The 19,131-nt window shown below is 37.9% G+C and overlaps 1 protein-coding gene across 1 annotated transcript in view; it reads right to left on the bottom strand.

Annotated features, from left to right (window-relative positions):
- mad1l1 (mitotic arrest deficient 1 like 1) overlaps positions 1–19,131 on the bottom strand; it is a 280,158-nt gene that overhangs the window by 115,609 nt on the left and 145,418 nt on the right. Inside the window, exon 17 of the mRNA XM_088936727.1 lies at positions 8,036–8,226. Within this exon, the coding sequence (XP_088792853.1) occupies positions 8,036–8,226 (191 nt within the window). The remainder of the gene's footprint in view (positions 1–8,035; positions 8,227–19,131) is intronic.

Raw genomic sequence — 19,131 nt, 5'->3', positions numbered from 1 at the left:
CATTGTTAAGAAATGGCTTAGTCAATAAATTCAAATAATCATAACCCCCAACTTGTACGGATTTCTCCAAGAATGTACCCGAGCAGTTGATATAATTAAAGGCACATGAATTCTTTATTATCTGGCACAGTTTTGATGGAAAGAGCAATAATTCAGGCACAGTTATTTAAACAAATATTAACAAACGACAATACACACACTATACTACACATCACATAAACATACAACACACAGCTTTCCTTAGGTACATTATAAGGCGCTTTAGAGTCCTGACTACCAGGGAAAACCCTGACAGCTACCAAGTATTCGACTCTTAATAAATACCTACACCTGTCCTTCTTCCTCAGTAAAAATAGCACAACTGACAATAGAAAATGAAAAAAAATAAAGGATGCTTAAATGTTAATTGACAATTCTGTAAATTAAATTAAATTAATTGACAAAAAATAATTGTAAAAACTGATAGTCTATGACTTACAATAAATGTAAGCAAGACTAGCAGCCGTATTTTGAAAATAAGGAAATGGTCAAATGTTCTCTATTATTATGCAGATTTATCTATGTGAAGCTAGCAAAACCAAGTTTACTGGCATCATCAGGATGTGCAGATTCCACTCTGGCAGAGCAGAGGATAAATAAAACGCCCTTTAGAGTGATTTGCAGTTGAAGGTACGAGGCTCCTCTCAAAGGATCAATCTCACAACAGCCCTGGTCAGAAGGAGATGAAGCCTATATACCCATCAACAACCAAAAATCAATCCTAAATCAATAGCATTAGCCTCAGGATACCACAGACCCAATCCCAATTCTAATACAGGGCTCTGAAGAAGAAATGTAGAGAAATACAGAAAATAAAAAAGCTTGAACACTGTCAGATGCTCTGAAATAGTCATTCAGGCTATTGATTTGGAGGGAAAAATGTATTGGAGAGGTTTATGCTAACAAGATAAGACAGATCTTTTAAGTTCCTAAACAAGAAAAGGAAAAAAAAAGATCACTTCAACAGACATCCGAAAACATAACAAAATCCATGCATATTTTTGAAATATGAAAGGATAGACTCAAATACAATCATATCACACATTTGCGCAGTATTAAAAAGCCGGAAAAATGCATTTTATTTCTATTTAAAAATAAAATCTTATTTTATTATTACACTTCTTTGCAATGCTTATGGCAGTGCTTTGCCAAATTGCTCCTCGACAGGAGTGAAACGCTCCCTGAGTGAATACCCACACCCCACGCTGTGCTCAGACACTGTTTGACAAACTGCAACGTACTTCCAATTGGATTAAAATATGGACTCCGGGGAGTCCATTCCAGCACCATCTCTCTTTTATTAATCAATATATTTTAACTTTAACTACAAGTGTGCTCAAGGCTTCTGTTTTGTTGAAACAAATGGAGATCACTGATGGCTTGCTTTTTGCCCAAGGAAGCACAAGTTTGATTAGGATTTGATGATGCTCTTCAACATCTATCCTGACAGCTACATCCTCAGAACCACTTCAAAATACCAAAAACGAGCATTACAAAGCTACCTACCAGCATTAACGTCTGTCTTGAAACACTTATCAGAAACAGCTTTTCCTGCTTGTTGCTCTGTAGGGTCTGTCTTGAACATATCACGGCTTTGTTCACTTCCCACAATAAAGCTTTTCATGAAGTTCTTTTTAACAACCTATTGTTAGTGGCTGATAGCAAAAAAATATTTTTATTTTAGTGTTGCAAAAGATATTTCAGTTCATATTCACATATATGCAGATATATCCAAACATTATTTTAAATGAGAATCAATGCAGAAACCAGACACCTAAAGAAGCACATTGGAAATAAGGTCACAGCATGCAAGTACATTAATATTCACTGTAAAGAGACCGAGATGTTTGCGACCTGGTGTACAAAGGGATTGCTGGGACCATGAAGGTACTATACTGGATCGTGAGAACCAAAATCAATCAAGCTGATCATCTCTGGCAAGACGTTAATAACGTTAATAATATGGCAACTGCAAGATGGTAAAAAAGAAAAATAACTTGTATGTATACAGCACCTATCCAAACCCACAGAAGCTCTACATTGTAACAAAGAAAAAGACAAAAAAGTACAATAAAAAGCAAGAGAAAAATTAAACCAAAACATACGGGATGGAATGTACAGTGAGTCAATCAGACATAAGCCCTGGTAGAAAAGGTGAGCTTATTGCTTAGATCTGAAGAGAGTCAAAGCCATTTTGTCTCTCAAAGAGTCAGAGGAAGGGCATTCAATGACAAAACGACAGGAGACGCACGGTCAACAACAGTGTGAGGTTTACTGTCATCCCGGGCACAGCGAGCAGAGGACCAAACTCAACGGAACGGAGCCCAAGGGTGGGAAGTCAGCATGGAGGCATGTAGCGGAGTCCACTGATCGGCGCTGTGGTGAGAGGCTGAAGAAGACCAGTTATAGATTCACAGTTCCCAGAGAGGGGATTACGGCAGGGAAGGGTAGGACAGGCCAGGAAGGACAGACAGTATGACGAGACAAACGCGTCCACAGAACAGAGGGCTGAGAGGAGGCAGGAAGGAACAGGGCAGGAACCACAAAGCAGGGATCAAACACATGAATGTACACAGGGATCAGACACATGAATGTACACAGGGCATTGCCATGTAAATGCTGCAATTGACAAACTGGCTAGTAAGTGATAAGAGATACTAGTTTTCCACTTAATCAAAGTAAGAAGAATGGAAGGTGTAGCACACTAGGGACACATCCTACACATCCTACGGATAGACAACAATATGCCTCCCGTACTTTCTTCTCCACTGCAACTTATTTCTGGCTCCTGGGCCCTTCACCTGATATAGCATCTCATAAAATCCAAGAGAACAATGGTTCCTGCAAAGATACTGACATTCGAGCTTTGTGAAATGACGACTCGCCTATACACCTACACTGCCGCGTCTCAAACTCACATGAAACAAAATTCTGAAAACTTTTTGATTTTTCTTTTCAGCTGTGGAACTGAGATTAAAACCTCTTTGCTTTAGATGATTAAATCTAATGTTATACATGTAGCCCTGGATTTTTAAAGACTCAAAGACTTTATCTGCTAATAAAAGGCAGGCTGAAAGAGACCTTGAAAGGGTGAGAGGCTGCAGGCAGAAAAGCTGCAGGTGGAATACATTCTCTTTTTTCACACAACAGGTATTAGAAACACATGCCCATTACGGAACTGTATGCTTTTCATATTTTAACACCCTAGGGTAAGTCAGAATTAAAATTTCTTGACTAAGACAAAATTTTGTCATTTCTTCCAGATTTCAGTTCAGTGCAGGACAGCTTTTACTTCAACACAAGTATTATCTCACAACTTATACTGTACTTGGGAAACAACATGCAATAATTTCTAAACGCTGCACAATTCTAAACATAGTGCAGTATCTTACTGAAATGTTCAAATGATGCTTTTAACCAGCTGTCTTTGGAAGACCTCGTGGAATCATTCTTCAACCTACATACCATGTACCAGTCATCAAAAAAAACATGCCCCACTCTGGGGTCAGAAAGCACAATAGTCATTCAGGACTAAGTCTGGGCTCTAGGGTGGATGTTTCAACTGCTTAAGTGTTTAAGGTCACCAGTAAAGGAAGCCCATGCAGCCCAGGCCTTAGAGACTGGCGCATTGTTGTGCAGCACCAGAAAACTACATATCAGCTTTGTGTTCTGCGTGAAAGACTTTACACAGGTGGGCCAGGAAGTCAGCATGATATTGGCCACTTCTCATACAGTAGTTTTAGGTGACATAATTAATTAGCAGTAACCCCTTCTGAATCTCTGAATTCTCTGGCCTTTGTCTTACAAGCTGACACTGGAGTTCAGAGCAAATGATGCGTGCTCCCATTAAACCGAGTCAATCCTGGTCTCAGGTCAACCCTTATCTCATCAACAGTAACCAGATGAAATGCAGTGGGTCATGTGGAGAGATTTCCGGCAGATCCACGCCATGGATTCCACTTTCTTTGCTTCTTGTTTGAATGCATCCAATCAAAGTACACAACAGAGACCTTTAGTTATTCCTGACTGATTTCCCACCGAGCCTCGGCAAAATTAAGAAAGACAGCTTCATTAACACAACATGAAAAAAAAACACAACTTTCTTATTCATCCATAATGTGACACAAACATGAAGTATGGTACGAATTATGAATTAACACAGGAGCATGCAGCAATGCATCTGAATATGAAAACAATGAGTCATTGTAACACATTTGACTTTTCCTTAATGCACAGCAACAGAAGAGTACAATTTTATTAATGAAGGCTTTTCAAAGAAGCAAATACAAAAGAACTACTGTGTCCCTTCAAAACACTTTCACAGAACATAATTGTGGTCTAAAGAATGACTAGATTAAAATTACAACATGCAATATTTAATACTAAGTATACTGCAACATTAAAAACTAATTCTGATACCAAAGATTGCTCTATTTGGTGCACAGCAATCTGGGTGGGTCTAATGAAAAATTGAGCTCATCGGGGATAAGCTCAAGGGACCAGTGACCTTTGCAGGGACTGTATTAGCCTGATACACTAATGTTTTCTGTCCTCGAGGAATTAACTAACTTCTTTTTCAGCCTTTTATGTTTCACAGGGGAGTAGAACTTTTAAACTGAAAAAAGTGACTTACTCCAATAGTAAAGAGTATACTGTATCTCTCTCCTATTTTCTGTATCAATTATTCGCATAATGAAAATGCTTGTAGAAAAGACAGAAATAGAAACCAACAAATTATTACCATAAAGCCTTAGACTTAAGCCTTGCATGTTGCATTTTAAGTGCAACCAGTGCCTACAGGTTCAGCTAATAAAAGATTATGGCATCAAAAAAACAGTACAAATACAAACTCGTCTTCCTTAGTATTTATGTCAAACAATGTTGTGTTCATCATTGCGTGGGATAATGTTGTGCATTTTATATTGCTACTTAAGAATAATACCTAAGAACTTAACTTGTGTTAAAATATCTGTCAAAACATCTTGCCTACAGAACTGTGGCAGGCCACGGTAGAAGCAGCTCAGCCCTGGACTAACGGACTCTGGTAAAGACCTTGTGCTCTAATTATTGCTTCCAATCAAAATCCAAACTTCCCACAGTAGAGACAAGGACCGTTACATCTTACTTTTTATATAATAATAAACAACAGGATAGTCCACAAATAACATCCATATGCAGATGATATCAGACATCTTGGGAATAGGACTTCATTTTATGGTGAAAGTGTATGAAACTAACGTACACAAACATGCAACAGAACCAATTAACCTCTTAGACAAACTCAATCCATCCAGAAGATGGATGAGTTGACAATAGACTGATTGATGTGGTAAACTATCAAGGTCTGATCTATTAAAAGAAATCTTCCAAACCAGGCTGCAAAAGGTCGAATTAAATTGAATTCTGTGACGATGTTTACAGATGAAACCAATTTAGCTGAACTTTCTAAGGGTTAGAGTCACAGGGAACAGAACACGTGAAAAAAAAATAAATCGAGTGCAGAAAAACAGCTGTTCATGGCTCATTTTATAGTTGACATTAAACTGTATACTATTATTCACAAATACTTCAAAAAGCAGGTTTCCATCTTGCAGGGAAATTCTGACCTGAAAAGATTTAATAGAATGAACAGTGTTTCAAATGGCTGCACCAAGGTTGGTAAAACATCAAATCCAGGAAAAGAGAAAAAACAAAACCAGTTTCCATGAATCCTAAGAAGGCTTTTAAAACATCTACAGAGGTAAATGGTAATTAAAACACTACCCAGTGTTATATTGCGCATTTTCAATTCCTTTTGAACAATGAGAATTTCTTTCTCAACTGGATGTCAGTATAAAACTACACATACCGTATCACATCAAAATGCCACTGCCTTTACACATTTACACCATCAATAAAAAAAACCTTATAAAATTCTGTAAGAAAAATACATTTTAACTGATTGGAATGCAAATGTCAAAATTTCACTCTCAACATGTGACTTGGGACTGTTTTGAGAAGGAACGGTGCTGCACATCATGTACGTTCTGATGCATCCTAATTATGAGACGGAAAGCTATGACTATACCAAAAAAAATTAACCATAAATATGATACGTTCTTTTTCTTCCTAAAGATCAAATGCTTGAAATTCAAATTTATTCCATGCACACACACACAAATGAGTGAAAATATCAAAAAGGAAAATAAATAAATAATACTGAGTCCCTAGACAAGGACAACAATGTGCTGCTTAATGTTACATGAGCCTTCAGGTCTGATGAAACATGGTGAGGAACTACCAGGGGACCAGGAGAACAGCACTGGTTTTCAACTTCGTGTAATTAAAGATTTTTTTTTGCACAATTATGTTTCAGTTTGAATACAGGTGTGATTTTAATGCCTTCCTGTTCTAGGTGAATTAGATCTCCGTGGGGTACGCACAACAGGTGTCTGAAACAGGCTCAGCTCATTTAACTTTTTATAGACACATGCATTGGCTTACTCTGTACTTTATGGTCACCAGCGACCACAGCTCATAAGTCAAAGTTAATAACATTTAAGAACATAACCATCTGCCATGGTCCATCCTTACAACTACATTGGCAGAGAGGAATGGCAATGCCAAACCTACAGGGACACAAGACAAAAAAACTGGCTGGCTCCATACCAAAATCCTTCTTGCAAAGATAAAAACCAGGTAGTGGTTTATTTAGGAGCTGGGAACAACTTGGGTTGGGTTGATAGACGTGATAAGGTCTTGAGCTGGTCTCTCAAAACTGAGTCTGGAAGGGAGGGCACAAGGCCAAGGTAAAAAAAGGGCACATTTCTGCAGCAGCAGCCTTAAGTACCACTGGCAATGGTCATCATGATCTCAATCCAGAGATTGAAGCCATATGACATTCCACAAGAGAGCAGTGGATGTGACCCAATAGGTGAAGAGGAGTTCCTAGGGTGCCTGTGCATGTTTATTACATGTGCATGTGGATGCTGGCTTTGAAGGCTACAGTCACGGAAGCAGGACTTGAGCCCAGAGATAACGCTGTATAAGCTATGATTATTATACTGGCAAGACTGTAGATGTGTGGCTAGACTGTGGATGTAACAATCAAGGAAAGCTGATGGGTAAATGTCAGTTCAATGAGGAACAGACATAATTGTGTACTCCATCAAAAGCCTGTCTACATGGAGTGGTCATTGTTGTGTAGCCCGGCTTGCAGTAAGGGCCACTTGGAAAAACCCCGCACTGAACCAAGCACCGCTTATACGTTCACTTTTCCAACCAGGGGAAATCCAGGAAAAAGTTTACAGTTTGCACAGCAGAGCAGGGAATGATCGACACGGATGTCGAGACTGCGTTCAAGTGCACCGGAGATGTCTTATGCAAGCAGAAGTAAGAAAATGGGAGCAAGTTCATGTGGCACGTCTGCAACAGCTGGGGTTAGAGCTGTCAGTCACCTTGCTATGAAGGAAGCCAGCGAAACCACAAGCAGACAAAAGCATTTGTGGGAAATATCAGACTTGCTGCTTGTGGTTCTGGTACAAAGGCGGTAATCAGGTCCAAGGCTGTTTGTCAAATGGGTTATAAGTCACCTGTTGAAAACTGTTTCAATCACCTTGCAGATGCTCTGAGATACTCTGGCAGTTGCCTTGGGGGCCGCCTCAGTTTCTGCCCTTGTATACTCATGTATTACTTACATGCTTCCCGAAGCTGGAGCCTCCCGCTGTTCTGATGAACAAGCAGGAGAGGTGGGCGAAGGCAGAGGCTAATTCAATGCAGGGACACAAAGGACTCGTAGAGCAAAAACGCAATCATTTGTAGTCTGCAGTCGAAACCTTAGGGAGCTGTTATGGTAAAGGAGCAGATCTTGTGGTTTCTTCATAAATCTTCAAATTTACAGTCGAAACCAGAAACAGAGTACATCAGAGTACACTTCTGTAAGATACTAAAACCTTTTAACAGCCACAAATGTGTTACAGTTAACCATTTTCACTCACACCTACATCGGTTTTCTTACCTTAAAAAGCAGCGAGTCTTCCACTCGTTCTGTGTACACAGAGGTGAGGCGATACTGATTCTCTGTGGTGATGTCAATCTGGTAGCCTGTTAGCATGTAACACACTTTTCGGAATTCCTGGATCTTCTTCTGAAAGATCTCTTTCAGACGCTGATTTTTCAGCTCTGCACTCTCCACCTGTTTGCGCAGATCTACAAAAAAAATTGAGTGAATGTAAAGGCACATTTGGGAGATCCTGCATAACCACCGAATTTAATGGGACGTTCAGTTAAATTGCCAAAGCCGCAGCTTTTGTAGGGTTGGATTTTGTAATTACGGTTTGATTTCTGTAAGCATCAGTTTAACATTAATATCTACTTCAGTTCTGGCTGCTAGTTTAAAAACAAGGGAACATAAATGCATTATTTCAGGACTCTGCCAAGAAACAGAAAAAAAAAGATGATCATAAAAGTGAAAAACAGACACCAGGCTTTTGTGAATTCGAGATTGTAACCAAAACTAATGACTGCATATCATCTTACAAATGTATTGAACATTTATTAAGAAATATAAATTATGCCCCAGCTCACAGAAAGCCTTTGTCGGATGTAGCAGCAATGAGAAACAACAGGATTGTGGAACTCACACTGAGAGGTGGAGAATAATCAGAAAACTCCTAGATACCTGTTTTCCGCCATGAACTGTTTGCTAAAGCCCTACTGCTGAGTCGTATTTCCTACAGCATCTCATTGATGCAGGAACCTTTCGACAATATTTTACCACAAAGCTTGAAAATATCCAGCTCTTCATTCTCACCTCTGCAGGCCTCTACACCACTGTCTCCACATGTATGCCCAGCTCTGCTGATTTTCTTCTTTCTCATCTGATACGAACCACCCTCCTGCATGTCTTAAAGAATTCGTGTTGCACATGAGACCCACCTTCTGTTTGTTGGCCCCCATTCCCATTGTTTTACTCTGCTGGGTTTATCTGCCCTCAGGCCCATGGTGATACAAATTAATGACTCCCTGAGCTCTGGAGTGCTGCTGGCGGCGTTCAGAATTGATGCAGTTCAAAATATTTCAAAAGCCTAATACAGTTTTACTTGAACGATAAATCAAATTCAGCCCATATCTAACTTTCCCTGCCTTGCAAAGTAGTCATCACCAGTTAACCAGCCGGTATGGCTTTGGACTGTGGGAGGAAACTGGAGCCACCGGAGGGAAACCCATGTGAACATGGGGAGAACACCGCAGACTCGACACAGACAGCACCCCAGGAACTGAACCGGGGACCCCAGCGCTGTGAGGCAGCAACGCTCACCGCTGTGAACTGTGCCGCCCTCAACTCATCTGACCTTTCTTAAATACTTAACTAAATTAAGTGGGCTAATGATCGTAAACAAGCAATAGTGTTCTTATTTTGACAATTCTGTACACTTAAGCTCTTAAACAGTGAGGAATACCAGGCTATTGTGTCGACCTAAGGAACAAGTCATAGCTTTCCCATGTGAATTAATGGGAATTTAATTTTTCATGACATGAAACTCGGGTTTATTAAAGGTTTGGGGGGACAAATTACCTTCACCAACCAAGAGGCAGGGTTATCTGCATATCAATGGGTAAAGTGCAGCTCTAAAATACAAGACAGACGCTCAGGAGTCAGGAATCAGGATCAGCAGCATCTGTAAGGGGAGTGGGGGCGAAGAAGACTAACACATCTCCTGGGATAAGCGAGAAGCAAACAACCCTGCTTTGTAATCATCAGAGCCTTCACTCGGAAACAGCATCAATCAAAATGAAGAATTCCACGGTCAAATTTGATCCTGGATCGACCCTTGTAAATTTAGAATCGCTGAGTACTTTTTATTGTATCTATCCAAATTTAGAATCGCTAATTATGTGTTTTTCAAGTCTTGCCTCCCAGCACCAAACCCTGCAGGTACACACTGGGGAGACTGCCTCAGTGTAGGCAGACTCCTTTGACCCACATTTAAGCAGCTTGTCTTTGAAGACATCACAGATAACACAGCCCCACACCAGGAGTTCGGCACTGACTGCAGGAATTAAGTAAAAAATGACCCCATGAAATCAGGGATCCTGTCAAACTGAAGTGCTCTTGCCTCAAAACCTATAACAGCATAATTATAAGTCTTACATAATGCTTCCTGGGATAGACTCTGGGCCACTGTGATGCTGAATTGGATAAGCGACATTTGAAAGTGATACAAAGTTTTCCAACAATTCTAAGATAATAACAGAAATTTCCAAAAGGCACCGATGTTACTATTTTCTGTTTTTATCTGCTTTATTTTTGATGTTGTAACAATTTCATTTTTACTTTAAAATCTTTTTATGAATTGTAACATACTTTGAGATAATGACTTTAAAAACGAGGTAAATAAATTATAGTGTTACTGTATCGTTCCTTACAAAAGACGAATTTAAAAATACGCCAAAACAAACCATTGCTGTCTTTGATCACTGAAAGACAAAATTCAATAAAAACCCTACAGAGTAGTTAATTTTGTGAGCCCAAAAAAGTACCCACAATAAAAGACACTGAGATTCTGAATTTAATTGAGATAAAATCTTCTCCTACAGTTTCAACTAAATGCTGTTTTATAATGGAAGCTATTGAAACCCATACAAATCCTTATGAAAATCCACTCAAACATAAAACATACCAAGGCATAAGTTATAGAAATCCAATTTACCTCAAAACCATTTAAGAGTGCTAATCAGAAGAGTGAAAGACGAAGCTTTCTCATGTTTAATTTATCATCACAATCTAATTTCCTGGAGGGTTGAGGATAGCACCACTATATTTCTGCTTTTCCCAAACTGAATTGCTTGCCTATTCTTCCATTTGCTTCTCAAATTTACTTCCAAAGGTTTTTTACTGATTTAAACTTAAAAACAATATTATCTGGTGCTTTTATTTTCTCTTTTACAAACCTCTTGTCCAATTATGAAAGTGGAACACAAATCCAGCTGAACTCCCATTAAACCAATGATGACACAAGACATACAGTATACAGTGATGCTAAAGAAGAAAGTACACCCACCTATGATTCTATGGTTTTACTATGGTTTTACAGATATATCTGACCTTTCCCTAGTCCTCACCAAGTCCTACCAGTATTGAGAAGCCTTGTGTGTTAAAACGTAAGTGCACCCCGTGATTCAGTTATGCGTGGAACCCCCTTTAGCAGCAATAACTTGAAATAATAGCGTCCTGTAAGTGTAGTGTTAAATGAGAACTAACTTTGCTGAATGCAGGCTGATTGTTTTAATAAACAATGACAAAGTAAAATTTGCGTGTTATCTGCAGATAGATTCATCAGGGGGCGCACTTTCTTTTTCACACCACACATCACTTTCTGAAGTGTGACAAGGCATACAACTCACGTTTATTTTTTCCATTCCTTTAGGTGGGGCAAAAAGAAGCCATCCTGGGTTTTTATTAAAAAATTCAATCGAACAGTTTTGCCTAACAAGCATTCAGAATTTCCAGTTGCTGTACCTTTGATTGTGAAAAGATAGTTGGGATTTTAAATGTATTTTAATCACTGTGAATACTGAATAATTCACATTGCATTATACACATCAGCAAACCTACAAGATGGAATTAATTCATTAATATAGCTTAATATGTTAACATAAAGTCCAGCTTAAACAAGGACCTTATATGGGGCCTTGGTTCAGCTGAAAACACATGAAATGCTATGGATAGTGAACAGAATCTGCATCATGCAGCTATATGTTTAAATAAAAGGTGGGATGAATGTAGAAAGACCAAAATAGAGCTTAGATACACTGTTCAGTTTAGACAGATGAGCCCCTGCTTTTACTGTTTAATACCAGATGGCAGAATTAAACAAATTCAAGGAGAAAGGAACGAGAAATTAGTTTAATTTGTCAGAAATCAATTTAGAATAATTACTCTCATTTAACGACTTCATTGGAAAAAAAAAACTCATGAATGCTATTAAATTGTAGAGAAGATGAAAAATTATTCAGAAAATAATTTCCTACAAATTCTAAACTGATTTGAAAAACACAACACACCGGAGGTACATAAAAATAACAGATGAATGTAATCACTAGACTAAAAAAAAAAAGTTATGGAATATTTCACATCTGAAATCACATGTAGCAGGCGTCCGTATTTTCTTGGGACTGTCCTGGAGGTCTCCCATGGCTCCATCAAAGGAAGAGCTACCCTGAGCATCCTCAGGGCCTCCAACAGAGGCGAGACCCATAAAGTAAACTGTGACTGGCCACTAGTCCAAACTAGCCAAGGAGAGGCCAAACTCCCAGATGAAGGACGTCACAGCATCACTTTCCAACAGCCTCCCAGAAGAGACTATATATATTCTCTCCTCACTATACTTCTACACCTCTTTCCTAACCTTTTATAGCCTAGACCACAACTACTTTAATAAATCTGTTTCGCGCCACAACAAACGCCTCTCCCCACATCGCCTTTCCTCCCATGAATGCGCACGAGTTCGTGCTTCAGTGTAGACCCCAACGAGGGATTTATTCCATTCCGTGAGGCCAAATAAGAAGTCTTGCCAAGCCGACATACAGGAAGTTAAACCCCTATCTAACAATTAAAGATAATTGAAAACCAGGGGAGCAGACTTTGAAACCAAAAGCTATTGTTTTTATGTTTATTATCTCACACAGGCCACAGCAGAATCCCTAGTTTCATTAACCACTACAGAAACGATCAACATTTTTGTTACATAAGAACCAAGTCCTATGATTGTATCCAAGTTCTGAATTTCTGCTGATGCAGGTCTGTTTTTTTTATTCACTAAAATCAAGAGTTATTGCTAATTATTCTATATTTGTATGAAGGTAGAATCAGATCCATTTGCCATTCATCTTAAAAAGTAGTCACAATTGCAGAAGTACTGTAGAACTTCTGTATACTGTGTAACAGCATACAAAGGCTTACTTTAAAGGTGATTGCTGGATATGTCTTTGCCTTTCCATTTACACTGGAGAAAGAGGAAGAGTGTTCGCTGACTGTTTCAGGAAACATGTAAGATCAGAGAGGATCAAAGACTTCCAAAGCCAATACTTCTCCATTTTACCCCTACAGGCGATGATTAAACTGACCTTTCTGTCTGTGTACTTTCACAGTGATTCAAAGACTCCTACTCCAGAAAAACAGCAGACGTTCTACCACCTGCTTTCTTCCAAAATGTCTTTTTTGGAAAAATACTGGCAGATATGGGCTGCTGGGAATCTGGGTTTCAAGTCTCTCAGCAAATTCTTTCATAAACTTCAGCTGGGGGATATTTATTTATGGAATTTCCTCCAAAGCTGCCACAATCTGAGGCCTGTATGTCTGATAACAAAGCAAAACATGAGAGCTGCTGTTCCCACAAATAATGGGTAAAGACAGAAATGATTTGCTATAATTAAAAACAAATGGAGCTCAGGCAGATGTTAAGACTGGTAACTCTGAACACAAATGAAAATGCTAGAGGTCTTTTGCACACACTTATAGTATGTCAGTTAATGACAGAAAATCAAACACTTGAAATAAAAAGAGCAAAATTGTGCTGAGATATTTTGAAAGATTTTGAAAGATTGAATTCTTAAGGAGAAAATGAAACCTTTTATTGATTAACAGAAAGCAGAGAAGAAAGAATGTGCTTTTGCAACTCCTCTCTTCAGACAACAATAATAATAATAATGCATCAGCTACTTACTGACTCATGTCAGCAGTAACATGCTCAGGTGTCTATGGGTTACCAACAACATCATGGTCCAAACTGACCAGAAGACTTCATGAGCTACTTACTCCATATTATATCATTGCTTAAGATTACACAATGCAGATCTGTGAGGAGCCCTGTGGCACAGTCTTACGTGTACTGCAACAAAACAACATTTTTCTCATGAGTCCACTGGGAGTTTATCATAGAATCATAGAAATGAGAAGCAAATGCTGCACAGTATAAGTAAGTCTGAAAAACATACTGCTGTTTCTTAAAACATATTCCTTACACAGCTCGGATTTATTGACATTTGTAGTATTTTTTCTCCTTTTTTTGATTAACAGAAATTTCTTGCAGAGCTGATGCTTAAAAAACATACCACTCACTAATGGGTCAATCAGTTAAGCTTGGACATTAATGCTATTTTATACTTATTTGAGTGACTTCCTTACTGTAAAAGCACCATTGTAACCAAGCTGCATCTTCTGCAAGTCTTTCTATATTTGCAGGTAATCAATTATTAAATATCCAGAAAATACAAACTTTTGACTCTTAAATTTTAAATATTTAGTATTTAAGAATAAAATATTAATGCACTTTTCTATTTAAATTGAAAATTGAAGCTTTCAAGAGATTAAATTAGTCTCTTTAATGTTTTGAATTAATGTCTACTTAACCCATATTTGCTACCCCTGATCAAAAGTATAATGCATGAATAAAAATTCTGCATCTGAGTATCTGCATGAGACAAAACACTGCAATTTAATGACGTAAAAGAGCCCTTCTATAACCCAAATGAACTAGATGCCCTTGAAAAGTGCATGGCAAACAGTTATGTACACTGCAAGCAAAAATAATAGAAAGCAAAGCAAAATGAAATCTAAGAGTATTCTGTATTATGACTAAGATGAAAGCCAGAATATGAAATAGAAACCTTGGCTTTTAAAAAATGTTTCTGTGGTCATGATCCCCTCAACCAAGTATAGCATTTACATACTATTGGAATAACACACTCTTGTGAGCTCAATCACTTAAAAGATGAACATACTGTAAATGAAAAGACAGTATACAACATAATGCACTTTTAGTCATTTTGCAAAACCTTTTAAGGTGGACAAATGCAATAGATCTATAGATAGAACTGTAATCAGTTCCAAACTTCACTTTGATTGTTTTAAGTTTTGCATGTACTTGAGCACCTTTCATGAAGCTTAGTGTCCCAATAAGTTTAAAGATTGGATTCCTCTCCTTCAATTTTAGGGTGCATTCGATTAAAAAGATGGCAATATATTTTAGATTGGTAGGACTGTTTTACTTCTCTTTGTATAAGACGTATAAGAGGTAAGGTTAAGGCTTTTTTTAAGTAAATACATGTTTCAGCACACATTCAGCACCATTTCATAACTTCAGATTCAAGACATAATATTGTCTTATTCTATTATTACTACAGATATCCCAGTGACTAAAATTGCACGGTTTATTCATAAACTGACAACCTCAACCTCAAATTAAATGCAAATTACTCCTCTTTTGTGTGTATTACACTCCTAGGAAATCAATGTCATTGATAAACTGCAATGTGTAATTTCTACCAGGGATTTCAAACAAGGGCTTGTGACATATTATTATTATATCACTCTCACATACAGCTCAGTTGGCTTTGTGGAAATTATTCAGAAAGACACCAACAATTATTTCCATAAGGCTTTCAAGACTGAAAGCCTGATGTGTGACAAAGAGGACATTAAACCTTAAACATATGTTAAGGAACAGAAAGTGCTTTAAAAAGCTTAAATATATGTAGTTATTGATATTCTTATTAAGGTTCTTTTCTCAGTACCTACATTCAAATAGTTCTCTTCTGGAATCAATAATAATGTGAACATGAAGCTGACCTGTGACTCTTAAGGCTAATCTACACTAGTCTATTACAGACAATGCAGTAAACTGCACTGGCAGTGTCAGTAACGTGTGTGAGCCTCTGTTTTTTTTATTTTTTATGCATTTCTAGTCATTACTTGGAGCAGAAATTAGCCATATAAGGCTATGCAAGTATTTTTCATCACATCATCCCACCATGGTGTTCCAATAGCCCACCAGCCTACCAGAATTACAGCTCTCCAGCAGGGGTGCTGACCCCAGCCACCAGCTTTCCCTGCGCTGTCCTTCAAAATCCTACGGCTGAAGAGGACACCCAGTCGATGAGGTCGTAGGTCAAATGAATCACTTTAAAGATGAAGAACCCAAAACTGGAGAAAAGCCTAGTTGGAGAGGTACTGTACAAGATAACATAAGATTACTTTATTGGCCATATACAATTTCTTGTATTTCTTTTCACATACCCCAACTTGGTCTCCATGAGACACACAGACAGGGAGAGAGAAGCTTTCGGCCAGAGCACAGGGTCAGCCATATACGGCACCCCTGGAGCAGTTAGGGTTAAGGGCCTTGCTCAGGGGCCCAACGGAGTAGGATTCCTCTGCCGGCCGTGGGACACGAACCGGCAACCTTCACAGTGCACAGTGTAGTTATGTATTTACATATCTAAAAAGCATCCATCCCAGTCACAGGGGAGCCAGAGCTATATCCAGAATGAATACATACATAGTATACATGTTCTATGTACAGTTTGTTTATTTTTTCATAAAAAAATTGGGGCAGAAAAAATGTCATTCTTGATTTAAAGAACAATCCGCAGTAACACACAACCCTTCTCCCCTTTTAGTCCATTAAACCGAGAGATTTTCTAGACATGAATAGATTACACAAGGAAACATGAAGGTCTGAGAATGAATCTAAAGAACTAAAGTGATGGTTTAACACACTCTTCTGAAAGAACTGAAACAAATGTCACCGATGCAGAGGAGGTTAAAAAAATTAAAACTACGGAATTACATCACAAATTCCAGAATGGAAAAACAAGATGTCCCAAATAAAAAAAAAAGATGCATAAAAATGGAATAGCGACCCATGAAAGAAAATATTCTGTATATAATTGTTAAAGGGATATCTTCAATTTGTGTCGTCCAAACATGTGGATGAGGAACATGGTCCATGAATTAAAAAATGATGCGAAACATACAGATAATTATGGAAACACGTTAACTTGGATTAACAGGGGAAGATGGAAAGGAAATAAATGAGACCAAGAACATGCCACGAGCACGCAACATTTCACAACTGTGCAAACTAAAACGGCAGTAGGCCAGAAACACAGAGGGGTGAATGGATTCCCAATACCAAACAGCAACAAAGGCAGCCTCCTGTGAGACGGAAAATTGAAAATGATGTTTTGCCAGAGGAGAAAGGACAAGACGCTGGTGAGCAAAGACTGCTGCTGACAATGAGACAGGACAGTTATCAGGCTGGGTAAGAGAGGTGAAACCCTGGGACGGGGAAAACCCTATGAGTCCCAGTGCTGAGGGAAATATTTGACCGGGGTGGTCAAGAACGCAGGTGAGCTGAAGAGAGAACTGCTTACACTGATGGACACACTCATGAACACAGATGCAAATTTGAAATGCTAATCTTATGGTGAAGGTGAAAAGAAACAGCCATTTCAAAATCTTGTAAGTGAAAAAGTAAGAGACCCTCCCATCTATGTCATATCTATCTGGTTCCTATTTTCCATAAGTAAAAAATTCTAAAGGCACGCTCTAAACTAAATTCTCCGCATACATGCTTACTTTAAAACAGAAAAGAGGGTTTATCCCAGTCTTTTGTGTTTGCTGTCAGGCCTTTTCAGTGTCTTCACTCACTTCTGGAATTTTTTTAAAATGCATTTTTAATGTATTTATTTCAGTGGTGTGAAAACATTAAAGCATAATAAGGCATGCGCTGATTCCTGCAGTTCAATATAAATGGATTTTTGCCATTAACCAGACAAGCACAAAGCACTGCATCCAGACTAACAAAAAACAAAAGAAAGGCAATGAAGAAAAGATCACATGAAGCGATTCCAATCACCAACTTTCTAAAAAAAAAAAGAAAACGGGAATTTCTTAAAGTTCAGGAACAGGTCCATCCTCTCTGACAAACAAATAAAAAACTGACTTCTCATCTACAGCTTTGATTGCATCAATTCGGTTGTCTCCTTAATCTGTAAATGTTTCTGCTTTCCTTATGTCAAGGGTGACACAGTAATAACTCCCTGTCTTTAAATCTTATTTAGATATCCCATCACCTCATGTTTGATTTCTTACTAAATTACCCGAAGCAGAAACACTCCCACACAATGCATTTTTGTCAACAAACTCAGTGACATAAATCACTTTCATACCAAAAGCAATGACAACATTAGCAATGGAGGAGCACAGGCTGTCTCGACATGGAATCCTTTTTAAAAAGTGATATCAAACACACAAGGACTACTAAATTCCCAGTCGCTTCTTAATTCCATCTTGAAAATCTAACATATCTTTGAACTGGACTTAAAATTAAAAAAAAGAAAAGAAAAAAGAAAGATAACAAAATGTAATGCTTCCAAAAAACGGTGTGCCTCAGATTATAACTCTAATCATAAACCAGAAGTATTAAACCACGATTAGGAACAACTTCATTCTATGCTGTTTCTCTTAGGAACAGGTTTTACTCATATTTTTGTTTTTGAGCAGTCTAACCATGACTGAGTTGTACAACTGTAAAGAAACAAGATTTCATTCCACTTGACTATAATGCACTTTTTGTAACATTTAAGTTTGAATAAACAAGGGAGTGTAATGTAAATTATAAATAATAAAAGGTAAATCTTTAGTGACAAAAGTCAGTCGTGGCAGCAGCCTGTCTAGAAAGCAAGTCAGCAATGTTTTCTGTTCATCCCTTACAGCCAAGGCATGTGGAAAAAGCTGACATTCTGTAGTTCTGACTTATATTTATTTTTTATTTGAAATACAGATTTCAAAAGTACACAGCCAAAATGATTAACTTTATTGTCCAAATTCTTACATTTTCACTGTATATTAAATATACTTTAATATCCATATACAAAATACTGTATATGATCAAACAGATAGATTTGAAAATCTGAATGAATGCTTTTGAACAGAGTGTTTAAGTTTGATAAATATTATGCATGTTAAATTGTGTACAACATGTAATTACTTGTACTTTGACATAATTTAAAAAATGGAATAATGTAGCACTCTCCTTCACAGACAACATAAGATTTTATGATAACCACGATTCAGTTTCAAAAATAAATACTGTACACCTGGTCTCTGTAAGTCAAACTGTGATTCTCAAGCAAGTATTCAACTATGAAGAAAAAGCTGAAGAAAGGCACGGGTGAGGAAAAGTATTAAGAAATCAAAAAATGAATATCCCTTGGAACACCGTGAGTTCAATCACTCAAAAGTGAGATGTGTATCATATAATCCAG

The sequence above is a fragment of the Atractosteus spatula genome, chromosome 18 (genome assembly GCF_055471065.1).
Source record: "Atractosteus spatula isolate fAtrSpa1 chromosome 18, fAtrSpa1.hap1, whole genome shotgun sequence".
Taxonomy (NCBI): Eukaryota; Metazoa; Chordata; class Actinopteri; order Semionotiformes; family Lepisosteidae; genus Atractosteus; species Atractosteus spatula.
This window is presented reverse-complemented; position numbering and strand designations above follow the sequence as displayed.